Genomic DNA, 26,479 nt, shown 5'->3' with positions numbered 1-26,479 from the left:
GCTGGCCGAACGAACATCCTGTTGCTCGCATATGCTTCATTGTCTGTTCTCAAGCTTTACCTGTAAAACGTTCCACAGCGGCCGTCAAATAAAAAACATTTCAACCTGAAAAATAGCACTGCATCAGTTGTCATGAACTGAAAAGAAGCTTTGCAGTATGATGAAATCAGAATTGTACATGAATTCTGCTTTCTACCTCTGCCCCAAATTGTCATAAACTATTAACAGCAACACCCTTGGTTAATAATTTACTGTAACACAAGCTCTTAAAACAAGGCAATTATATTAACTCGTTCTATTTTTCAAAAAATGCATTTTGAAAAGACAGAGGTCTAATGCATCAGCAATTATTAATTTCTTAACATTGAGGTGAGCCTTCTAATAATGCTAGCATTATCATGTACATGTGCAGTAATACACTATTTAATGATCAAATTATGATCCTCTGTATCTTAAAGATATAGCACTGTAAGGATGAAAGCTTGTTGAAACCATTTGCGTAATTTGTGTGTAATTCAAAAGGGGTTTGAGCAGCCATATGCAAACTGTGGTGGAGTGGTACAAGGAGGTCAAAAGAGTGAACAAACAAATACAAGCATACAGAGGGCCTATCTAAAGTATTCATGCAGTATTTTCAAATGTTCTGAATTGTGCATCTCACCTCCAGCATTCTGGTGGAAAGACAATAAAAATACAAATGTCTTTGCAGCTGTAAGAAGCATGTAGGTGTGCACAATGCTGGCATTTTGGACTCACTGCACATGACAGGGAGTAATTATACATGCTGCTTTTTATTTAAAGCCCATCCCAATCCCAGAGCAGCCTGCAAAACATAATTTTGTCTCCCACTGAAAAGCAGTAGACATGACGGTCACAGTTAATCACAGGTCGGTATTTACACAATCTAACTCACAGTAAGAAAATCTACAAAAAAAACAAAACAAAACAAAAACAGTAAAGCATTACAACTGACTGAACATGCAAAACAATCTCTTCAACATGTTAAAATATCTGTGCTTCAAAACTATACACATAAAAACTCTACAAATATTTGATTGATAAAAACACATCTATGGAACAACAAGATTGCATAAAGTAACACACAGTAGGCACTTGTGAAAGGTGACAAACCTACAAGGTTTGAAGTTAAAAACAGACTTCAGGCCTTCAGAGGCCCTGCACCTCCCACAGCAGGATCTCATTATAAGCTACAGTGAAGAGAAGCGCCCCGGAGGGAGAGAAATGGCAGGTCTGCAGTGAGTCACTGTGCTGTATGAAGTCCTGGAACCTACCGCTGGTTGACTTGATCAGCTTCAACACTCGCTCTGATAAGAGATTAGAAACATAATAAGAAATTAATTAAAAACATGCACTGAGCTTACTTCACTACTGAAATCCAATTTCCTCACTGGAACCACATGGAGAAACATTAAAAATATGATATGAGTTTACCTTTTGAGCCCACAGCTATGAGGGGACTCTTATAGCAGAGGCTAAAGCAGGTGGCCCAGTGGGGAAGGGCGATCTTTTTTATTATCTGTGGTCAAAACAACAAGCAACATATTGTATGAGAATACGCACAGGTTTGCGGACATTCTGCCAGCAAGAAAAACAAGCACAACGCAGGGGTGGAGGAGTGAAGCAGGGGGCGCTGCGGTACCTGTTTTTTAGCCAGGCTATAGAAGGACAGCTCTCTCTCTACTCCATAGCCGGTGTAGACCACCAGGCTGGGGTCTGCAGGGCAGAAGGCAGCCAGGCTTGGAGGTGGGCTGTCATCCTAAAGCGCAGAAAAAATACAATATCAGATGTGGAATGGTGAAACATGGACTGAGCGTAATATGCACGCAATGTGTGTATCCTTGGCCAACAGTTATGGTGAATGCATTTCCAATATGTCTTTTCTTTATAATGAGACATCATGACATGACTTTGACTGAGAGAGGGGCAAAAATTACATACAGTGCATTTGAGAAGAGGAAGATCGAGTACCAACGAGCCTTAAAAACAAAGAGGTATACAACAGCACTCAACATTTGGAGTGACATTTCTAGTCACGGCCATGTAGTGTTAGTTAAAATGCAGACGGTACCCCAACATAGGCAGGAGCAGGAAATGTCAGCCAGTCCAGCAGATCGCACGTGTCCTTCAACCAATCGGCAGCCCACACACTGACGCGTCTGTCAGCGCTGGCAGCCAACCACACCTCGTTTCCCTCCAGTCCGAACTTCTTACACTGAGGATTAGGAGATGAAAGAGCTTTAGACATGTACTGACGCAAAAAATGTCATAAAATGTCACGAGAACCAAGGGAAGAATTTCAGAGAGCACTTTTCCCCCCTTTTCTTAAACAGCATCACACAAGATCGATAACCTTGTGTGCTGCGGCTGCGAAGGGCTGATGAAAGGAAATGCCAGGCCACTCTTTGTACGAGGGGCAGGCAGAAAAGCTGTCAACAGCACTGAGAGCGGCCACTTTGTTCCCAACCTACATTATATAATGATGACGTGTTAGATGAATGAAGTGCATTTGAAAAGGGAGGAGGACTAATCAGGAATAAGATTCAAATGACCGATTCATTCACACTTCAGGAGAAATTACACTCCAGAATGTTTGATTGATAAGTGATTGCTTATAATTTGCAGCCAATCACTGTAAACGTTCCTTATCGGGGCAGTTCTAACCTCCCTCAGTGCTTTCAGCTGCCGTGTTAAGCCCCGTTAAAGCTTCAGTCTGATTCAGTGAGCTGACCTGTTCATTCACACACTGGATGGTGGTAATCGGCGCTCCTTTGTGGTCCCTGATGACACGGATAGTCGCTCCATTCACAGGGCTGCTGACAGCTACTAGACCATTCTTTCCCGCTGAAAGGATCACATGACCTGCAGGGGGGGATGAAAACAGTTAGAGGACCAAACAGGATGAAAGGTAGCATCCCTAAAGCCAGCACACATGCTTGATCACGGATGTTCTCCTGACTACTCGACTCTTTATACACTGCTCTGTTACATTTTGACCATGAGAGCTTATTTGATCAAACAAATAGACCGAGACAAAAAAAAAAAGACTCAGGCAAAATGGTTCATCATTCAGAGAGAGCAGCACAGCTATTGTGAATACAGACGTCTTTGGCACTGCTGTCCCCTCTCACCGTTAGCGGAGTACTGGACAGCAGTGACAGCCACGTGATGGGGATGCAGCTTCATATCCATCTCTGAGGAGGCGAGCTGGAAGATCCTCAGGGTCCCGTCGCTGTATCCTGCAGCCACATATGCACTGTCCTTACTGGAAGAGGGGCTCCAGCATACACAGCCACAGGCCTGACACAGAGAGAAACAGGAGGGGGTGTTATCAGCAGGGTGTGTGCAGGTCATGGTGCACAGTGGCTGTGATACCCACTTACGTCACCCTGCCACCCAACACTTGCCTGCAAAAAGAACAGGAAACACACTCCTGATATCGTGTTTGCTGTTGATTTTTTTCATTTTTAAAAAAGGCATAAATATTCTCATTGCTGTAAAATTTATTCTGTCATATTTGTGTAATTTGTATAATTCCCTGTTAATCTCTGACTTCCTCATCATTTACAGGGCTCTAAAATGTTCCATCAAGGTGTCCACGGAAAGAAAAGCTTCCTCAAGTTTATATTACACCTGACTGACCTGTTCATTTTAAATATTTGTGCATGCCCTCACCTGGTCGAGCACTTGGAATTGCACCACCAGCTCGTTGCTGGGGGTCGACCACACCCTCACACTGCCGTCCTCACTGCAGGTGGCAAAATGTCTCTCATCAGAGCTAAACGCCACATCGATTACCTGGACAGCAGAGAGAAGCAGAGACAGAGAATGAAGCTTCCAAGAGTTTTAAATCACATTAAAAACACATTTAAATTGTTTAATGATGATCACTTGCTCATCAATGCCATTATAAGGAACTTGGGCTATTGAAAATAAAAAAAAATTAAATGTAGAGTTTCAAAAAGAAATCAAAAAATAGTGTATATGCAAATATTTCAGATATAAGGGCATAAAATGATTTGAAACCAGTGATATAGAAAATGATATATAGCAAATAAAAATTAGAAAAAACATACATGTTAAAAGTGATTCTACAGTTACAATCATAATAATTAGGGAGTCTTTACTGCTCAAGTGAGGTTCACGGTGCAGGAGCTCTAGTGGCAACAAAAAAACCCAACCAATTATTCGACTTATGACGGTCAATTAAATGGCAAAAGCCAGCGTCTTTATAGTACTGAAGCATATTCATGCTCAAATGTTTCCAGTCCCTCCAAGAGCTGCAATCATTTTCATCTTGCTGACGCAGTGTAAGTGGAAAGTCAAACAGCGAATTTGCAATTGTGGTGGCGACGTTGCCGTCAGTTCACTGAAATGCCATCGGTAATGGTTCGCTGCTTCCCTGCTGTTTCTTTACTTTGCTGTAATTGTCTTAATTTCCTGGTTGTAATACTCCGTCCTAAAGAGCCGCAAACTGCATTTAACATGAAATACTCCTCATCCCTGCAGATGGCTTCTGCTGTGTGAATGACAGGCCATTAAGAGTTTCTCACTGGGCATTTGGCCTTTTGCACCTGCAGGGAAGGCTGATGAAAGAAAGGAAATCAATGATGTTTCACTGAAGCATAACTGTGGAGCAGGCTGTCCTGCAGTGTAGGAAGTTGGGCTTAAAAAAAACCTTGATTCAATACTTTGAATGGACATTATCTCCAGGTTAAGTCCCAGTCCCTTTTGGAGACACAGGATGGTTACTTTTCATTTCCCAGAGTTCGCATTGGTACCTTGGTTTTGTGGCCGCTGACTAGCCGAATGCTGCTGTTGTCTGACCAGTTGATGTACCAGAGGGTTCCCGCTGTGGTGCCAACGATGCCCATGTCCATTGTGATATCGAACGCTGCGCTGACCGTCGTCCCATCCAGCATCATCTCCTGCTCCAACACCACCATGGTCCCACTGAAGGACAGACACGAGGAGCCAAAAACAATGAACCTATTTGTAATGAAGACATGGCGACTTGAGGAGGAGAAAACCATATTCTCATTCTTTATGTGCTTTGAGTCAAGCTGCAAAAAGCATCATAAAGCTGCATTTATCCATGATTATGTAGTGCAGGATGAAAACAGGAAATACCTTTTAAAAGCATAAATACATATACGCAGGTGTGCCACTGTGTTCCTCTGAGCAAACGGACTCAGGACGGCATGTATGTACACATCACATAAGGTAAATCCAGAAGAGAGGAGACTGCACCAGAAGAATAATAAGAGGATGAACAACAGACCTGTTTTCCACATTGCAGACCTTTTCCTGAGGCTTCACACCCTGCACAGCTTCTACCTCCCACAGTCGCAACCAGCGGGTGTTGCTGCCTGTCAAAAGACGATTCCCTCGACACAGCAGCACTCCTACACCAAGAGACCACACCGGCTCAATTACTACCCACGAAAAAAATCCATATTAAAACAAGAAAAAAATACACGGCTCAAAATAATTTTGCTAATTTTACCAGTTGAAATAAAAAGCATCTCCTTAATTTGATACTAGAAGCAAATAATGATTTATTCCTACATGAAAACGCTAAACTAGATGTTTAGAATATAATAAGGGTCCGTCTGTACCGATCTCGCCCTCATCAGCTTCCCAGGTCATGAAGCAGTGCTGTGTGTTAACGTCCCAAACGCACACATGTCCTCGATTGGTGGCGGTGAACAGAAAGGAGTCCATGTGGTAGCACAGCGCCGTCAGCTCCACATCACCCACCTCTGCTGGTGCTCTCACCCTCTGGACCTACAAGGGTGTTAGAGTGGTTACTCCTTGTGTACCAAAGCATATGCTGAGTTTTGATCATGTTTTAAACCAGCATAGTGGATCTTTTTTTGACGACACATACATCCTTTACAGAAATTATGTGGTTTTCTGTGGGGATTTACCTTGAGGTCTACATCCAAGCCCTGCATGTGGATGAGGCAGAAGTAAGCTCCTTGGCTTCCCACACAGGCCAGCTGGCTGGCTGCTGAAGGGCTGAAGGCTGCGTCATGGATCGGTCCTGACACGCTCACACTGGACAGCAGCTGGAAGGTCTTACTGCTCCACAGAGCCACCTCTGGGTCAGAAAAGTCTCCTGTGGGGTGTTGGGAAGAATCAGCGGTCAGCACTGATTGGCCATAGATGCAGCATTTTCTGCATTTGAATTAATTATGTCAAGTGGTGCAAAACATCAAGTTTCCAGGGAATGCTCATGACTGATGGTTGCTATCCAACTCAAATTTGACTGACCAGCAGAGAGAAAGAATCGATCATCCCTGGAGAAAGCCAGACTCTGCACTGCTCCCCTGTGGTAGGAGATGGTATTGCGACAAGTCCCATTCTGGATATCCCAAATGCAGATGAGGCTCCTGTTACCATGACCGCCACCAGATGCTGATGCCACAGTCTGGACACAAGGACACACAGACACAGAGCAGCACCTTCATTTAATTTATGAGTCCATCAAAGACGACGACAACAACAACAACAACAACAACCATAATAATAAGGGGGTCAGTTTGTTAGGGACTGATAGTCAAAAGGGAGGAAATGAGGAAGAAGCTGACCGAGCCTTCCTTCCCCATGTCGCATGTTCCAGAGAGAACCACGAGAATGCAGCTCCAGTCACGAGGGACAGGGCGGAGAGTTCAGACAGTTTGTTATCTATCTTAAACAGTGACGGTGGAGTATAAGAGAGGGACAGATGGAAAATAAATGAAGTGCTTGATTAATAAATAACAACGACTAAGTAAAAAATGGATGTGTGTTTATTGACTGTGTCGCACAAAGACATTCACGCCGTTTATAATTTGTGTCGATTTTCATGGATATTTGAAACCTCAGAAGCGTTTCCATAGCCTCGCTCAAGGCCAGTTTCTATTCTAAGAAAACACAGAAAAAGAAAAACGGAGTGCTGACACCCTCCCAAGACAAGAGCTGAACACGCAGTGCTAGCACAGCACTGGCAAACCAAGCACAGCAATCAAGTGTGTAATCAAGCCACACAGACCTTGTGAGAATAGACTTAAGACTAGAACGTTCCTTCTATAGCTCTTGCTGGCCAAACAACTGGAATGAGTTCATTTTCATTCTGCGGTAGCAATTTCCTGCGGTGACTAACCAACCTGCTGAACTACTGGACTTCTTCCCCCGCTGAGCTGAGTCGTTGAAGCCAGTTCAGTCCGACTTGATTTAATATTGCCTCTTGGACACGGACAAATTGTGCTCACCACCTGCTGTGATACTCCACCATGGCATCAATGTCAATAATATGTACTATGTGAGTTTTCGTGGGATTTGAAATTACACAGAAACACATAAGGAGCTTTACCATGAAATGCAATCACTGGTGCTTAGGACACACACAAAGAACAGTGATTGCTTCAGAGACGACCAAGTTTCCTGCCAGTGCAGCGATGATTTGTCACTAATAGAAACTTCGACAGAGCACGCCTACTCTCTCCAAGCACGTTCATTCTGTGTTGCTCTCTGAGGAATAATCTTCAACTGAATGTACAGACACATGCTTCCTGACAACATATGGCACACAGCAACTACACTTCCTTTTTGTTTTTTTTCGTTTGACCGCATCACAGAATTAATGTTGATAAGCGAGACTAAATTTAGTAAATTTAAGAGAGTAAACTTAAACACAGCTGATACAGCAACATCACCAGCTCCATCCAAACTGTTGAAAAAGATGCTGACACATCTCATAGACAGTGATATGAACTCAATGCTATATAACTGAAGTACCTGGGCATCGTTCGTGACTGCAAGGCAAGAGATCTCCTCGCTGTGGCACTGTAAGTGTCTCTGGCTTCCTGTATGAAGGTACTCCACCACCACCACACAACCACACGAGTATGCAAACAAACCTGCAACAGAACCCAAAGGCAAAACTATTCAGCCTAGCTTTAGTCAGTATTTTTCTGTAATACATATATACATACATACTTCACTGGTCTTCGACAGCAAACACTTTCTACTGTCAGTGTTCCCAAACAATATTTCCGCTCAGTTCATTTTCAGCACATGACGCTCACCTTGGTCAGGGCTCCACACCATGTTGCCACGGCCATTGCCATTGTAGCCAATCACTGCTTTCAGCTTTATGCACTCTTCTCCTGGTTGGGGAGCCTTAGCAGCCTGGATCACAGAAAACATTAAGACGGGACAGCAAACACACTAATACACTCAGTCGCTCGTTTATCATCAACCACAGTGCTCTTTACCTGATCAAGAGTGGAGGTCTTGAATCGTGGGATAAAGTGCCTGTAGCAATCAGGACGTACTGGCTTCCTCCCCTTCAACTCAACTAATGAAAAAACAGCATAAGAAATGCCATGATGAAGAAAAAAAAACAAAAACAATGTAAACTCTGCTCTCTGTTAACACTGAGCAATGCAGTGGGGCACTTACCAGCGTACATACGAGTGGTATTCAGTGGAGAGCTGCTGTCCAGCTGTGTGACTTTGAGGAAGGAGGTGGCAGGTCTGGAGTCAGGGGAAGGATGTGAACCAGTGGCTGGGACTGGAACAGCTGGAATGGTCGGAGTGTCTTCGCAAATAGACAAAGAGCCCAAAACTGCAAGAGAGAAAATGTGACAAAGAGATACAATAAACCTAAGTCATCAAGTCCCTGTGTCCATTGAAGAGGTTACAGCCATTAGCAGCAGATACATTCACAATCTTGGTTTTACGAAGCAACTAGCAAAAAAAAAAAAAAAAAAACCTGTCTGAGGCTAACGTACTCTCCTGGTCAACTTGGTCAAGAGCGCTGACTTCCAGCTGTGGTGGCGATGAGGAGGGGAGGGGCACTGGCCATCGAGGCATCCCACTGGACAACTGAGCTGCATTCAATTCAGCATCTTGTTGAGCTGTCAGATGAAAACACAAGACCACCAACTTATTTGTAATAAGCAGGAACATTTGAATCAGGTGCACCTTGTATTATTGTAGCATGACAATGAATTTACCTGATTTAGTAGCTGAAGTGTAACCTCCTAATCTGAGAGGTGAACTGTGATTGAAGATAGTGGATCAATATTTAGCAACAAAACTGTGTTAAAATGTTACACAAATATAATAAGAAGATTCAAGCATGCAACAGGGATTATTACCGGCTGTCAGTCAAAGAGTCAACAGGATGTGCCAGGAAGTCCCAAAGGAATATGGCGTCTCCCACTGAGATTACGCCCAGTTGATCAGGGGTGAAGCTCACCTGCCGGATGGGTTGACTGTGGCCTATGAACATCTGGTACAGAGAAACACATTTTCAATTATGACTGACACATAAACCGCACTCTGCTAAGGTAATGAAAACAACAGTTTCTACGCTCATGATGAATGCAACGTTTTACCCTCTATTTTCATTACTTCTCATTAAAATACTTAAAGCAGCGGCAGGGATGTTGTTTTTACTCCAGTCAATAGTACTCGTTCTAAAAGATATAAATTCTACCTGCGAGTTAACATCGAGCTGCATGTTATAATCCCACACTTTGACGGCGTTGTGTCCTGCCGTCAGCAGGAATCGACTGTCCTCACTCACAGCCAGGGACGAGCACTGGTGTTTGTGCACCTTAGACAGCTGTCAGGGGGACAGAAATCCAGTCAGAGACAAACACTCCACCATATGGTTGAAAAAAGAATCTAACCGCTCTCAAAATCCAACTACTTTTTTCTCTGAATGCAATTATAGCTACAGTCTGCCATAAGATAGAATGTGACCTTTTGGAATGGGCTATGCATGCTCTCCCTAATTTACAAAGTATCTACACACATAATCCTGATTCCTCCACTTTAAGAACACTGTTGTCAACCAAATAGAGGACTGTCATAGGACACAACAATGAAATGACTCTCAGCAAGTCATTTCCTGATTCTTAGTACTTAACATTGTCATCTTGTATGTTTAGGTTCAGCGGTGTTACCTCTCGGAGCAGACGGCCTGTCTTGGTGCTGACCCAGAGGATCTTGTTAGCGGACGTGGCGACCAACAAGTGCTCCGTGGAAGCCGGAGAGAAGCAGACCTTCAGTGCAGAATCAAGACGGGAGCTGTCCACGTCCAAAATACTCACGTCTACATGGAGCAACTGGAAAGAGAAACGAGAACCTTCACCAACATGACCTCTGACACTCAGGTGATACAGTGGATATATGTGTGGTCAGAATGGGATTATTGTGGTAACATCTCCTGTGTTTTTGGGAAACCCCAAAAAGTCTATTGTGCTCTTTGGTCAATCCCCCATAACCAAAGAGCACTGCTGCCTCACCACTGCTTCACAACCTATAAGTGAAATCTGATCTGAGCAATGGAACAGATGGTGCTGAAAGGTGACGGTGTGCAAGATACCTCATCCAGGGACCGCGAGTCAGCGACGGTGACAATGAACTCCGAGGGACCAACAAAAGCCAGGCAGCGGCTGTCACTGCTCACTGTGAGGGCGTCTGGAGCGCGCTCAGTGCCTCGGGCCACCACATTACCTAACCAATCAGGCGGTACAGCATTAATCAAACAGCACTGATGCTGAATGTGACTGCAGGGTATACTATTGAGCAATCCACTATACTGATTGCTAATAAAAAGTGCTGTCAAAAATATTGCGTATTAATGCGCAAATCAATTTTGACGGTGTCCACTTTCCATGTTGATAAGAGTATTAAAATGATAATTCAAGGGACATTTAGAATAGATAAAATGTGCGATTCATTTGCGATTAATCGCGAGCTAACTATGACATCCATGAGATTAATCGCGATTAAATATTTTGATCGATTGACAGCACTACTAATAAACAATGTACAAGTAAGTGCATGCATTACTGTTGTTAATTTCACAGAATCTGTGTAATAGCTGGCTCGTAAAACTTGATACTGTATCTGTATGAATGTTTTACTTTATGATTACGTTGATATAAGTTCACATTTCTGAGTGATAAGTGTACCATATGCTGTGCTGAAATGAAACTGAGCTGTGTTTATGTGTGAGTATACCTACACACAACTCTGATCACATTGTGGTCTTCATCAGAGGCGTTGTAAAGTGCCAGAGAGCCCTGGGAGTCGGCACTGTACATGAACTCACCATCCGGAGAGAAGGCAAGACCCACCACTTCACCTCTGTGCTGCCTATAATATACATAAATATGTCAATACAAACAAACATACAGACAAATGAGAACATGAAAACAGTCATCGCTCTCTCTTCAGAGGATGCACTCTAAAAGCTTTTTAAAATGCACCATAACCCACACCCCCAAAGTAATATGAGGTTTAGCACATCAAACCACGTGAGATCTTTGCATTTTCATTTGAAAGTGCAGTCAAAATTGTATGTTTTATTCATATTGAAGTAGAATTGCAAATGTGTGTCTTTACCCCCCAAAGTAGGTTTAAAGTTGTCACTACTTGGCACACCTGACAGTATTTTGCAAGGGCACCACTGCTGCATTCTGACAATGGGTGCAGCCAGACCTTAGTCCAGAGCTAATACAGCCCTGTGGAGATAGGTCCGACCATGCCAGACTGGTTTAAACATACTTGTGTTCAGCCAGCATCTTGGCACTGGAGATGTCAAAGATCCTGACGATGCCAGAGCTGAAGCCGCAAGAGAAGACCTGCTCACTGGGATGGAAGGCCACGGAGCAGGGGCTGTCCTCTGACACGAAATCATACAACTAAGCACAGGAGAAGAACAGCAGACATTAGTTAAACACTAAATAAGCCAATTGTAATGAACACAGTGAAATATTTGCTTTGTGGTTTAGTTTGCCACCAGGGAGTTAGGGTTGTAAAATAATAACATCTTCAGAATGTGTTTTATTGTTGACTGAACATAATAAATGTGATTGCTGACCTGATGCAAGGAATCCATATTCCAAATGCGCACTGTGCCGTCAGAAGAGGCTGTCGTGAGATGCCGACGGACGCCGTCCACGCTGAAGCCGAGGACAGCGTCTGTATGTGACCTCATCAGAGTGTTGTAACCACGGCTGCTCACATCAAGGAAACCCAGGTTACCAGTAGAGGTGCCTGCCAGGACCTGAAGGCTGTCTGATGAGACTGACACCAGGCTCACAGGTCCCTCATGCTCTGGAAATCATTATCACAATTTTTCTATTATTTTAGAGAAAGATGCTTTTTCTCAGGCAACATTAAAAATTAAAAATGAAGTCTGTTTACAGTTTTGTTACATTGCTGCCCTCTGCAGAGATGAATGACAAATGAAATGATGTTGACGACGTTTATGCTAAACATGCTAAAATACATGTTTGCACAAGCTTTTGAAGAATGTGATTAATTCATTGTGACACATGAGTAAATATTCCAACATGGTGTTAAACTCCTAACTTCCAGTTTAATTGTGTTTATTGGCAAGGTCAAATACTATTGCCCCAGCAAACTGGAAAATGACTATCTAAACCAACATGAACTAAAGAATATATTGCTGCCTGTGCAGTGGAAACTGCCTGCTACTGTTAGTTTGCTGCAGGTTAATGCTATGCCATGATCCGCTGTGCCTACCAGCCTCCAGGAAGACGGCAGAAAAATCGAGGGGCCAGAGCCGCAGGAAGCCATCTTCAGAGCCCGTGGCACAGAATGATGAGCAGACACTGATGCTGTTGATGGCAATGCCTGGACCTAGGATGGGCACGCACACACAGACACACACACCCCTTGATATCTTGACAGGCTCTTTACAAAGTGTTCTACCCTCTGCAGAACACCTGCTTTCAACTACAAAACAATAAACACTTTCTCTCTGATTGACTTAAAACACACCTGTGTTAAAAGTCCATTTCTCCCTGCGGTTTGCATGCTGCTGCTGTGCAGGCAACAGCCTCCTGACATTTGTGATAACAACCCTGCTGTAGTCGATCTCAAAGATATAGCCACTCCGACTGCTGGCAAATCTACGGGAGGACAATCACAGAGGGAAAACAGAGCACTTATGTAAAAGGCGTTTCAGTGAAACAGTATGAGATTCATATTTCTGCCAGTGCTGTGTAAAAAAATGACTGGTTTGCTCACGCACAGTGTTTGATCATCAAGACACGGGTTGGAAGAGTTCCCCGCCTCAAAGGAGACATCGGTGAAGTCCATTGAGTGGTATTCACCCAGGTTGACGGGACAGGAGCGCAGCGTACCGTTCCGAACTCGCCAAAGTCGAATGTTATCCCGACCACATGACACCATCCTGAAACCAGCACGCTCACAGATTAATCCGTGATCTTGGAGTTCTAATTTACTGAGAGGCTGGCATGAGCGTTAGATTTTCCCTGTTCCTGCAGCTAGAACTGTCAAAGAAGACAATCAAATACACAATGAAAAATACTGACATAGTGAGGGGATGGTACCTTGTATCATCAAAGGGGGCAACCTTCATCGTGTGGATGTCCACATCTGTGTGTGCTTTGGCCAAGATGGTCACCTCTCCACCTTTATTAACATTCAGAGTGTTCCACACCACCACCATCTATGAAAGAGTGAATTACAGTCAGCCCACAGAGTCATAAACTCAAAATCAGTAGTCTAGTAGATTAGCTATGATATAAAGTGTTGCTAAGTATTTCTTAATGTCAATCTAATGATACCAATGGCTCTCTCCCTCCTCAGATTCTGAGTACAGCTCGTGGTACAGTAATTTGCCTTTAAACACAAATTCGAAAGTAGGCCATTGAATTTTCACATGGGAAAATCTGCCTTTGTGGCGCTTACTGTTTTACTGTGGCCGTCTTTACCCACTCCACAAAGAATACCACCGCCATATGAGAAGCTTTGACATGGAAAGAGAACAGAAAAGACTTAGAATTAATGTTTGCGAGCAGTGTTCAACAGAAGCTTGGACCTCAGCGTGCATGTAAGATACAGTCACTGTGTATATGTGAGTGCAAGTGTCTATAAGGTTATAAGTGTTAGTTACCTAAGAGAGGACAGTGAATGAGCATGAATCCTAAACATGGCCAGGCAGTGTCCTTTGTGATAGTTCCATACTCGCACTACGCTGTGGTTGCCAGTTTGTGCTGAGGCCAGCAGTGTTGTGTTGCCATTAAAAGCCAGTGCAGATACCTAGAGAGAGAACGAGTGGACAGATGTCACAGAAATTCTCTCTTTACTGAATGCAACTGTATCAGAACTCCAGGAATTAGCTGAGAGTGGCTTATTCAGGGTGCTGCCAGAATCAGCTGTGCGATCCTGGACATTGGATGAGATTCAGCTGCAGAGGTAGTACAACATTTCACAGCTCAGTTACCTTATCAGTGTGGCCGATGAAGAATCTCTGCTGCCTAGAGGATATTTTCAAAGAGACGATAATTGCGTGACATGGATACACCACTGCATCACCCGATTTGGTCCACAGGGCCTATAGTTAGACACAGTTAGACGTCTATCAGTTGTTGATCTAACACATTTTGTTCCTGATTTTCAAAATCAAAATGTATGTAAGAAGCCAGTCTGACAAGGGCTTCACTCCAAATGAGCATACACATTTAGTAGTGGCTCCTCCAAACCCGACGATTCGCTTGAGCCTGAGAATGGGGTCTGGAAGCAGCTGCTAACAAGGAGAGAAGGATAAAAAAAAGCAAAGGCAAAGATGTATAATGAGCTCTTATAGAAATGATGACTCTGGTTGAGCTGGTTTTGTTACACTCTCCACAGTATTCCTCTCTTACCTGCTGTCTAGTCTCTTTAGATGATAATAGATGGACAGGATGTGGAACGGGAGTGCAAACAACCTGAGAATATAACAAGATCAACGATGTTTCCAATGCTGCCACAACACTGTACAAAAGGTATCATGAGCAATATATTGTGCTGAACATGATGTACAAAAAGAGACAGTGATGAAGTATATAATGGTTTAATATGCTTGTAACTCTGATTGAAGGTACAATCTAGTCTATGTGAAGCTTCACCTCGTCTTCACTTTCCTCCCCAAGTTTGCAATAGCCACGCTCGGGTTGCATGTTCACGTGAACTCCCCTGTCATCAGCGTTGCAGGGTGGCCTGAATGTGAGCCGGTGGGAAGCGGAGCACGCTGACTCCCGCAGATGCTGGCCATCATTATGGCAAAGCCAGTCATCCTTGTGGTGAGTGGAAACTACACCCAGCTCTGGTATGCTGGTCACCAAGGGGGTTCGATTCCTTGGGAACTGAGGAGACAGAAAGAGAAAACAGACAAAATGGTCTAAGCTCCACCACCACAGTCACAGACACTTGATTTAAAAGGCACTAAATGTTATCAGTCTTACTGATTTTGGAGTGGTGATCTGCTGGATGAGTGACACACGGTCCTGAACTGGTTTGCTGACACAGCAAGGCACCTCTCCAACAGGGCTTTGGTTAGAGACACATCCTGGGAAAGAAACAGATATGAAAGTCAGTCATTTGCAATACATTGCATTTAGGATCGCATAGAAGTGAACAGGCTAAAAGAAAATGTGTTTCGTCAAAACAGCCCTAATGCCATGCATTTGTCCAGTAATACAGATTTTTTTTTTTTCCAAATTACACACACACACACACACACACACACACACACACACACACACACACACACACACACACACGTATTCATATATAAAAGTTTTAAGGGAAATGAAGAAATATGAGTCAGATCCAGAGAGCATATGCACACAAAGGCAATAAAAAGTTGAATAATGACTTACCAGCTTCAGGCTTGGGGCTGCCTTTTTGAATGGAGTCAAAGGGTAATTTTGTTCCCTCTGAGGGAAACCTGTTGGAGCAGAACAAGATGACTGTATAGCAGTACACTGTGATAAAGCAGGTAGCAGTAATTTTCTGAAATCAGTAATAATATAAAGTGCACATGTTATTTTATACAACTGATGTTTTAAGCAAATGAACCCGATACTCTACAAAAGCTATGCAATGATTTATTAGATTTTTCAGTGAATTTCTGCATGGATTTCTTCCTGTGTGACAGATGACAATGTTGGGACAAAGTAGAGAGGTAGAATAAGCCTGATCCGACCATTTTTCTTTAAGCACAAATTCCACTGATGTACATGTTCCTAGGAGAGGTTACCATACCGAATGTAATCATACAGGTCATGCCAGGAGCCTCCTTTGGGCACAGGAAATGACATGTCTCTCGGCATAGGACCTGTCCCCTGAGAGGAGGCCAGACCCTTCATCTTAGCTTCACTGAAGGAAACGCCTGTTGAGAAAATTGTACAAGCAGAAAAAAAACAGAAGGTTGAGCTAAAAGTCAAACTGGGCAGGGCAGTCAAGCCCGCTTGGACTCAAGTAGAACAAATTTAAGTCTAACACTTAATGGCTGTCAGGCTGTCAACAGGAAAATAAAAGGCTGCCATAGATTTGGAGTCTCACCTGGATCTAGCAGCAGATCACTGGTAAACATGTTTTTCACCGACATGTTGGCACAAAGCTTGACGCTCTTCAGGTGACTGTAGCTGCGGTTCAGGTAGACAGAGAGTGTGTACTGCAGATCCAGCATCAGACAGGTCCAACGCACTGAAGTGGGAGCTGGGCCCACCAAACCTGGAGCAAAAACAAAAACATAAATACAGACAATACTGCAGCAAGAGATTATTTACATTCTATACAGAATTACAATGAATTATCAAAAGAAATGCATGCAAACAATGGCTCATTTCTACGTAACTGTGTTGCATGTGTGTGCATGCATTTTACCATGCCTTGCGGACTTTGACGTGCTTTCATAGACTGAATCCTTTGCAGCTCCACACAGGAAAGGAAACTGAAGCCAAGTCGATGTGGACTTGAACTCTTTGAGCATGTTGGAAAAGGAGATACGGACTGCCTGGTCCTCCTACATCACAGCACACAGACAGAGGGAACGAAAATGTCATCCTTTTTGACACATACGACGTATAAGTGGCAGAAGTTCTATTTTGAACAGATCTGTTGTTCAAAAGAAACAGGATCATCCAATAATTTCTGTTTCCATACCTCAGCAGAGACATCCAGGTGGACCACAAAGTATTTGCCAGGGGTGGGCCTGAAGAGAAGGTAGAAGTAGCGCCCTGTCAGCCCCAGAGACTGGCTGCTGTTTTTGGGTACCAGGATGTAACTGTTGGCAGGAACAGGACCCCTGATCCGGAACACTGCACACTTGAGCATCTTGTTCTGGGGGTAACATGAAAACAGGACACAAAGTAAGCTAACTCTGGTCTGAATACTTAGATAAAAGTGACACTCCAGACAAAATCAACCTGTGTAAGCTTAAAAGTTGGCTAGGATTCAGACAAAATATAACTGTATGGACATACTAAGCATACACTGATGGATGGCACATAAGAGGACTATGCAGCAGGACTGATACCTTTAAATATCACAACTATGGTGTGAAGCAAAGTTACCGAATATGTTGACACATCCCCCTCTTTTGCAGACCTTTTCCAGTCTTCAAGTCGGACATGTTTGAAGATGTTGACATAAGGATGCTGCCAACCTTAGAAGTCAAGACATTGTTCAGTAACACTTCACGGTACGTTCATTATACCAGCATTAGCTGTTCTATCAAGTTATGGCTAAGTTACTAGCTCACAGGCTGTAACGTTATGGTTGTATAACTTGACGTGCCAAGCAACTACAATGAAAAGCTTCAGTTCGTTTTACCTTTGGAGGCCATTGATTCACCTGTTGATGCCTCAGTCTTGCTGCAACTTGTAAAAACTCGAGCAGCGAGTGTACATTTAGAGATGTTTGCTTGCAAACTGACCGCTATAAATGACCGGGGAAGCTCCTTTTTACGTTTCCCTGATGTCAAAAACGATAAAAGTTTTTGCTTCACATCATACTGAGATGCGAGGGCTTCTCCAGTTCTCCCGGATATCAAGTAAACAATGATTTTGAAATTAGCAGTTATACCCTTCCCGCTCCAGCCTCCGCCGTTGTCAACGACAGCACGACGCTCGTGACGTCTGTGCGTTGCTGTCTTTGGTGCTTCTGGGTAATGAAGTTCATAGAGCAAAACGAACACTGTACGATGATACTGCTCGATTTTGGAATATAAGAGCAAAAAGACTTTAAATTGCCACCAAATACATGTTGTAAAGAAGACACTGCATATAGCTCTGGTGTAGATTAACTTTACAGAAATTTACAATCTTGTCCAGGATTTGACTTCCTGTTGACTATCCTGTCATTCGGCCCATCTCTCATTATCAGGCTAGTGATCACCCTACGCACCACTTTGTTAGACAATGAATTCCCAGTTCTACAAGACACCACACATTAAGAGTCAAAATAATCAAACATCTTTTAATTTTTATAGTCCATTTGTATTACATACACAATTTTACAACTTACATAACAATTGTTTATTCACAAATTTACATGTTCACAGTAAACCACATATATTGTTCAAATGCACAGTGAATGCTAGAATTCACTCTGAATCTATAGCATGAGGGAGTAACTCCACAGGATCTTGAAGATGAATTACAAAAGACACCTGCATTGCCACAGAGGATTGTCCAGTGTCATTCTGATGGTCATGCTGCATAGTGTTGTCTCTGTCTACTACTGATGGACAGTGCAGCAAAGAATTATCAGGCTGTGGTGAAGTTGGCTGAACTTGCCGTCTAAAAATCAGTGAACTCTCAAGAGTCGGTGAACCATCAGGCATTGCCCTCATTGTTGTGGCAGATGATCTATTGCGCTCCGGCACTGTGGCAATAGATAAAGTGTCTACTCGAGAATCAAGGACGGCTAGTCACTGTCCACAGCATGCGATCTCAGTCTCTATCCTCCAGCTGCGCAATTTCCTCTTCAGCTCTGTCCTCACCTGCAGTGTGGAGTGGAGGTGAGCCATTTCACAGTTAATGTGCCATTTCATGTACCCAATGTGTGACAGTTTTTCAGTCTGATGCTTGAATACTGAACTGAAACTGGAAAGTCATTCACCGTGTTAGCGATCAGACCAATTAGCCATTTAAAAAAAAAAAAAAAAACAGCAAACAAAGTAACAGCATACTCAGATGTGGAAAATCAGACCCCTGGTCAGAAATGATTGGCTAAAATGATATATTCTGCCTTTTATTTTATTCTGATGCACCCTCACATGATCTGCCCAAGTGCAAGTCCCCACCTGACAACCTGGCATGGGCTTCTTAGGAAGATTAATACACATTCACCCATCATCTAGATTAATAACAATGTTTTAATATGATTTAAGATACATTTTCCAATTTCTTGGAGTTGTCTTTTAGATACTGTGACTGGTAAAAATGAGAATATGAGATGAAGCAAACCTCTTTATTAGCATAGCAGTAGAGTACAGCCACCAGAAAGCCCTGCAGAGAGGCCACAAGAAATGTCCTTTTTAGTTTAAGTATTGTGAACACATTAGATAATGTCTAAACTCTTCCATTATTTTAACAGAGTCAGACATATCAGCAATAGCAAGCAGTCACTCTCTGGTCCAACAGAACTTACCTGAAATGAATTGAGAAAAAGGGTGAAGAAGACTTTAATGTAGCGCAGAACACCTGTTGTCTGCTCATCTGTAGCAAAAATGAATACGATCTCATGAATCCCAAACAGAGGTATGAGAGTAAGGGTTGCCTTGGCAAGCCTAGGAGGACAAATCAAACAGCAGAGCAATGAAATCAATCCATCCATCCATCCATCCATCCATCCATCCATCCATCCATCCATCCATCCATCCATCAGCATTTATTTTTCTTGCTCCGTATTTCTGTTCCTTGTCCTACAAGCAATTTATCGCTGCCTTTCTGCAACGCCCAGAGTCATGGAATTAGCTTGAAAAAACAGAAGAGTTGAATAAATTCAAATTTCTCATCACTGAAAAAAGACAACTTGCCGCAGTTTGTAATCAGGGTATCCACTGTGGTTGTTGGCTCGTAATTTGGAAAGAATGACCTTCAGGATCTTCATGAAAATCAGAAAGTTGATCTGTTGATCGGAAAATCAAAAAATACCAACTGCTGTATCATATATATATATCATACAGAGTCTAAGATGTCAAATGATCCTTACTAGTGAAGCAAAAAGAATAGGGAAACGGATTATCCACCAGTAGTTCATGTTCTCATTCACAGCCCAACACCTGAGAAGACAAGGCATGTGTTACCATTTCTCCAGTCTAATCTTGATGAGTGGGGTCAGGGGGTCTACACAGTGTGATCATGCACATGGGGGATGCTACACACACTTACTCTTTGTTTTCTTTAAGTAGCTTCATCACTACCCAGGGAACCACAAACAGAAGTGGAGTTCCTAAGATAAGGACATTAAAGATTGATGTGAAACTTTGGCTTCCATGGTATCCATCTATGAAAACTACACCGATGTTGCAGTTGTTGTTGGTAGGTTGTAACAGGTGCACTGGAGAGCGGGAGAGGTATGACCGAGAGACGCTTCCACTGTTGAAATGTGTCTGCTTTTTAAATGTGAGCTCTTATGCATCTCTGTAGCGAGTTGTTCTTCGGTGTAACGTGAAATTCAGTTTTAAAGAATGGAAAAGGGGAGTTGTCTCCTACAGTTCAAGAGGATGAGTCCCAGAAAGATAGATGGAACTTACCCCAGCCGAGACAGATGTATGGTAAGTATTTGTTGTTGTCAATGAACACTGAGGCAATGAGCACAGAGTGCAAATAAATTGCCTCTCCAAAGAACCAAAAGTGATTGGCCAGGACGCAGTACTGCATCAGTACCTGTGCTACCCTGCAGCCAATAGCAGCCTATAGATGAAATGGACATAAAAAAAATACATAAGGCTCACGTTTAAACTCGCCTCACCACAGTATCTGAATGTGTTTCTACGTATCTACACTTTTTTTTGACTGACAGCCTCAACACACCGGACACGTCGGTAGATTTAAACATCTACCTGGTGAGTAAGCATCTCTCTCACGTCGGTCTGTTTCCTGATCTCTCGTCCCCAGTGGCGTTCCATCATGGTGTCCTTAACAATGACGGACACAGCTCGCAAGATGAGGGACAGGAAGAGGTTGGCATGAATGTAGTTCCTGGTGCAATGCAGCTTCCTGTCAGGGGACATTTAAGTACCAAAAATTTGAATTTTGTATATCAGCACTTTAAATATGTATTTTTTCCTAGAATCTCTGTTCATAATTTCAATGGGTGCCTTCTTTTTTTAGCTGACCGGCAAAAACACATAATATCCACAGATTTTTTACTTGTTTTTTTTCCTAATATATGATCATGATGATTTTGATTAATGGCTGTTATCTCATTTGTATTTCAAACTGATGCTGCACTGTCTTATCAGATCTTTAGGACGGCTTACCTAAAGCTCAGGAGAATGATAAGTGCCGTTATGAGTGTGAAGAGGGACACGGAGTAGCCGACAGTGTACAGCATCCTGAAGCTCACCATCAGTTGCTTGAACCACAACTGTGAAGACAAATACACGCATTGGTGGAGGCAGTCAGATTTCCTCCATGTTATCCTTCCTGTATTGGTTACCTGATGTTTGATGATGGCCTGTGTCTGACAAGAAACAACCCAGCCGCGCCATGAACGCTAAATAAAAGAAACTCTCACTCAATGCAGAATACACGCAATGCCAATGCTTGAACAACGAGAAGGGCTCACGGCTGCAGCAAATTAACCCCCGAGCTGGAGACATTTCAGTTGCCTTACCTCTTGAGATGTGACCTCTTTTTCCTCTTCACACTGGGTCATGTCTCTCCACACCTGCCCGCTGTCCTCTCTGTCCCAGAGGCCATCAGAGTCACACCGCCGACGCACAACACCATGGGACACTGCAGGAGAACCAGTCATTACCTACTCATTCCTAATTAAGGTCACATGGGGTTGAAACCTGGAGCGTGAGATTGACAGGCGGATCGGTGCAGCGGCTGCAGTAATGCGGTCGCTGTACCGGTCTGTCGTGGTGAAGAAGGAGCTGAGCCGAAAGGCGAAGCTCTTGATTTACTGGTCAATCTACGTTCCTACCCTCACCTATGGTCATGAACTTTGGGTCATGACTGAAAAAACTGAGGTCCCAGATACAAGCGGCTGAAATGAGTTTCCTCCGCAGGGTGGCGGGGCGCTCCCTTAGAGATAGGGTGAGGAGCTCTGTCACCCGGGAGGAGCTCAGAGTAGAGTCGCTGCTCCTCCACATCAAGAGGAGTCAGCTGAGGTGGCTCAGGCATCTTTATCGGATGCCCCCTGGACGCCTCCCTAGGGAGGTGTTCCAGGCATGTCCCACCGGGCGGAGACCCCGGGGAAGACCCAGGACACGCTGGGGTGACTATGTCACTCGGCTGGCCTGGAAACGCCTCGGGATCCCCCCGGAAGAGCTGGGGGAAGTGTCTGGGGAGAGGGAAGTCTAGGCGTCCCTTCTCAGACTGCTCCCCCCGCGACCCGGCCCCGGATAAGCGGGAGAAAATGGATGGATGGATGGATGGATGGATGGATGGATGGATGGATGGATGGATGGATGGATGGATGGATGGATGGATGGATGGATGGATGGATGGGGTTGAAACCAATAGCAATGTACACTGGGCAGAAGACAGTGCAAAGGAACACATTTGGATTTTATTTAGTTGTTCTGTCAAAGGCAGACTCACTGAAAGCACGATTTACCTTTGTCATACCAGGGCAGGTAGAAAGGGCATGAGATGTTGACCACAGAGCTGGCGGGAGTATCTGGCCAGCAGGCGTATCTGTCAAATGTCCTGTTACAGAACAAGCCTGCAAGAAAGGCAAACAATGAGACACTGGAAAATTCACCTTTGCATGATGGCTCGATACTAAACGAACGGAGCTTCTCCATACCTTGAAGGGGCGGCTCGTTTTTCATCATTCTGGCACATTCTTCTTTATACTGTACCCACTTCTGATAAGTCTCCTCTAGGACTTTCCCACTGGCCATCTCTATCTGTAAGGACATCGGCATAGAAAATACTTCCTTTGCCTGGGAAAACCAATGTCTGAAGATAAAAAGCTCTAAAGCTGAATTACTTCAAAAGTCATTGAAAACTAACCTTAGGCATTTTGAGAAAGAGCAGGCAAATCAAAGCCATTATGCGTGTCCTGTTCATGACTGTAGACTTGTTCTGTCTGATCAGGATGGCTGAGAAGAGGAAAAACAATAACTCTCACTGTAAATCATGTGCTGGCCTTTGTTCGTGCTGTAGCTGAAAGACAATTTCGGGAGTGTGTATCCATCCATAAGAGCTTAAATTGTTGTAGATTGTGGATACAATACAATTGTGCTTCCCGCATTTCCATCCTGAGGAAAGACTTCAAATATAACATAAATTGGTGCCTGCTGCAGCAATCTGTCATGTTCTGACGTTACAAATTACCGTCCATTTTCGACTCTCAATTAGGTTTCCTACCAAAAGCACTAAGCTTCTGAAACAAACTCTTACGTCTTGACATTTTCTAGCCACTTCACTGGCTTTCATGAAACTTCTCTAATGGCATGAAACTTGAAAAGCCTGTTCTTATTTTGTCTGACCTTTCCTTTATTTCCTCTCTCATGACCACACAAACACCTCGTTTGGGCTGCAGGTACCACCTCATGCTACCGGTTGTGACAAGGACATGAACAGTACTCAAAACTAGAGAAGAGTCAGCCAGGAAGGACAAAGCAATTGTCTGTGGCCACCACATGCAAAACCATTTCCCTTTTGTGGGTTGTATTGTTGTATTGAGGCAGTGTAAATTACCCATAGGACATGGATTCATTGTTTTTTTCAATTTGTCCCATTTATGTTGACCAATATTACAGCTGGCAGTGTGGCCTATAGCAGTGCCGTGTCCCCAGATAAGGCCCTCCTATGGTGGAAGCAGTTCATTAGCAAAGTGGACTCAGATGTCCACATCGTCTGTGGCGGTTGCACCTCAGGCTCAGCGCAGCCTGTGTCTGAGTGTCAACGGCCCGCCAACACAGATTTGCTTTCTCTCTCCCAGTTGGTGGCATTTGACAGTCATCGCCTGTGGCAGCTCAAGGATTGAGAGCATGATGGGTTTAATTTCTTGTAAATCCTGGAGCTGCCCCATGTGGAGCTCTCTCCTGCTCTGTTTGACATGATGGCAGGGAGCATAATGTAACTTACTCCAGTGAAACTTTTTTTTTTTTTTAATCTATTTGTCATGAACAATTTGAGGGCTTCACACAACCTCCTTTTCCACACCCCTTCATATCTCACCAAAAGTTTCAAGGGTGGGGTATCCCTCCTAAACTCCAACCAAGAACAGATTTATCCTCAACTGTTCAGATCCCAAACAACTCAGTCTCAAGCTCACAAGTGAGAGCGAAGGTCAAAAACAGTTGAAACTTTGTTGTCCGATCAGGTATGAAAGCCACTGTAGAAAACACCCACATAGCAAGCTTACATGCTTTTAACTGATGCAGTTTAGCAGCACTCCAAAACCCTTCCTGCCCAGAAGTCGCCTATAAAGACGATGACTGTGACTTTTATGAATGTACAAGCACATTTTTTCCTAATCCATAGTCAAATCGGGAAAATGAGGAGAAAAATATTTTTATTGGCCATCATAAGGTATGTGCATTAACCGAAATAAAAAAAACAACACCCCGCTTACATCGTTAATTAAGTTTCTCTTAATCTCTCTCTCTCTTGCAGAATGTTGAGGTTTAACATTTCTCTTAAACTACAGGCAGAAATGCGTTTGTTTTTTTGTTTTGGCAAAACCTCCTTCATTTTAGGGCATTTTACGCGTGAAACAGTTCTAGTATGTTACTACTGCAATCACATAAAACAACATATTTGCATGCCACTTACAGATACACGGTCCTTTGGAAAGGAGAAAGCTGCTGTCGGCGCTGCGGTGTGGAGACGCTCCGTCCTGAGCGCATCTGCACCTGGAGCTGCGCAGAGCGCTTTGCGCGGCTGTGACGCTGCCCAGCACGAAGTGCCTTTGAATCCATCCATCATTATAGTGTGTATATGATGACTGCATTTAATAACAAGCACCTCCTCATAACAAACAGCGTGCTGTAGCTATTAGTGTCCTCTAAAAATATCAAGTGCTGCGTTCAGGCTCTCTTCGAATCCCATAAAATGAACGACTGATAAAGGGTTATAGATTTTGTCACGTGTCATTTTTCATCTAAAGCACAAGTGGGGAAAGGCTGCCTCTAAATCCACGCTTTAAATGAGTAAAAGAACACATTTAATTCATAAATGGATATGTCATTCAAACCTCAATCCTTTTTTAAAAGTGGGTTTATGTTCGACTCAAGCTTTAACTGTACATCAAAGACTCTTAAGAATTAAAGTTCCTGCATGAAAATCAATATATAATCTATAATTGATGCAGAATTATTCATAGAGGAGGGAAAAAAACACCCCATTCATCCAGGTGTAATGTCCTCTTTGTTATCACTATATACAATCCACACGTTGTAATTCAAGCACATTTATGCCAAATGTATGTCAAGATGATTAAAACTGTGCAGGATCTGCTGCAGGAGCTGCATCAGGATGAGGCGCACTGTGATCTCGTTAGCAAACATTCCTTCACACAAAATTACCAATTCAAGAAGCGGCAACATGCATATGCCAGCATCTTGTACCTGGACTTAAGTACAAGGAGGCAGGAGCATCATGCAGTGTCACCTTGCACCCTTAAAAAACTGTTCTTAAACTTGTCAGACTGAGTATACAAACTAATAAAGTAATCAAATGGATGGTTAAATGAATGAGGATTTGGATGTCAAACCTCCTGTCTCCCTCAGACTCTCTCTCTCTCCTGGGAGTCTGTACAGTGTGTGATTGCCTGAGTGGAGACAGATGTGCCGGAGCCCCGAGCAGAGCCCCTTCAGCTGCATCCTATCCTGTAATCAAAACTCACAGACTTCCAAAGGCTCCTGCTCAGCCAGTCTTTGTTTGAAGCCCCTTTTTCTAGTTCACAGCTGCTCATTGTCTGTTAACCCAACTAGCCCTATTTCTGATCTCCCTGCAGTTCTGTCTGCTCTGCTCCAGACCCTGTCTCCTGCCCCTTTGTCTTGTCTGCCCCGCTCCAATGCACCCTGTTCAGTCCAGAAACTTCCTGGATTCCATTGTGAACCAGCTCGTCTCTGCTATTCACTCTTTGGTCTCTCTGCTTGGCTCATATCTCATTCCTTTCGTAATAAATGACCTTAACTCTCTCATCTGACTCTGTGACTGTGTCTGCACTTAGGTTCACTAGTTTAGCCCCTTAACAGCTTGCTTCCTGTGAAGAACCTTGCCAAACTTTGACTTCAGTGTTAGAGTTTTGAATGCTATTGAGAGGAGGTGAGCTTACTCAAATATAACCTCTGTGAGCTCCTGAAACGGTACAGCACAACCGGATCTCACTTGCTCTCTCCTCTCCATTTTTTCAGTCTTCATAGTTCAGTCCATTTGATTGATGGGTTTTTAGGTGTTTGTGTTTTGTGCAGTAAATGTGGAAGAATCACTTCTTGG

The 26,479-nt window shown here is 43.5% G+C and overlaps 2 protein-coding genes across 2 annotated transcripts; both read right to left on the bottom strand.

The window, feature by feature from the left end:
• Positions 1–497: 497 nt before the first annotated feature.
• wdr90 (WD repeat domain 90) lies at positions 498–17,822 on the bottom strand. Its single transcript, XM_070990523.1, has 43 exons — positions 17,676–17,822; positions 17,417–17,508; positions 17,007–17,183; positions 16,728–16,866; positions 16,404–16,574; positions 16,104–16,230; positions 15,719–15,786; positions 15,302–15,405; positions 14,966–15,202; positions 14,723–14,785; positions 14,536–14,604; positions 14,302–14,412; positions 13,972–14,117; positions 13,767–13,824; positions 13,406–13,524; positions 13,084–13,245; positions 12,831–12,961; positions 12,573–12,689; positions 11,905–12,140; positions 11,589–11,725; positions 11,047–11,177; positions 10,402–10,532; positions 9,980–10,141; positions 9,508–9,636; positions 9,167–9,300; positions 9,023–9,066; positions 8,798–8,923; positions 8,467–8,631; positions 8,280–8,362; positions 8,091–8,193; positions 7,801–7,922; positions 6,295–6,451; positions 5,949–6,139; positions 5,637–5,805; positions 5,300–5,423; positions 4,800–4,971; positions 3,694–3,816; positions 3,150–3,318; positions 2,750–2,880; positions 2,090–2,233; positions 1,661–1,777; positions 1,453–1,537; positions 498–1,325 (listed from the first exon to the last, which is right to left on the bottom strand). The coding sequence occupies exons 1-43, from the start codon at positions 17,686–17,688 to the stop codon at positions 1,168–1,170; spliced, it is 5,547 nt and encodes a 1,848-aa protein (XP_070846624.1). The 5' UTR covers positions 17,689–17,822; the 3' UTR covers positions 498–1,167.
• Positions 17,823–18,774: 952 nt separating this feature from the next.
• Positions 18,775–22,947, bottom strand: LOC139350037 (glucagon receptor-like). Its single transcript, XM_070991128.1, has 12 exons — positions 22,833–22,947; positions 22,641–22,748; positions 21,690–21,811; positions 21,334–21,440; positions 20,914–21,070; positions 20,605–20,764; positions 20,240–20,300; positions 20,061–20,130; positions 19,885–19,976; positions 19,497–19,635; positions 19,313–19,354; positions 18,775–18,846 (listed from the first exon to the last, which is right to left on the bottom strand). The coding sequence occupies exons 1-12, from the start codon at positions 22,945–22,947 to the stop codon at positions 18,775–18,777; spliced, it is 1,245 nt and encodes a 414-aa protein (XP_070847229.1).
• Positions 22,948–26,479: the final 3,532 nt, after the last annotated feature.

Source organism: Chaetodon trifascialis, chromosome 21 (genome assembly GCF_039877785.1).
Source record: "Chaetodon trifascialis isolate fChaTrf1 chromosome 21, fChaTrf1.hap1, whole genome shotgun sequence".
In the NCBI taxonomy this organism is placed as follows: Eukaryota; Metazoa; Chordata; class Actinopteri; order Chaetodontiformes; family Chaetodontidae; genus Chaetodon; species Chaetodon trifascialis.
Note: the sequence above shows the minus strand (reverse complement) of the source record. Positions and strands in the feature narration are given on the sequence as shown.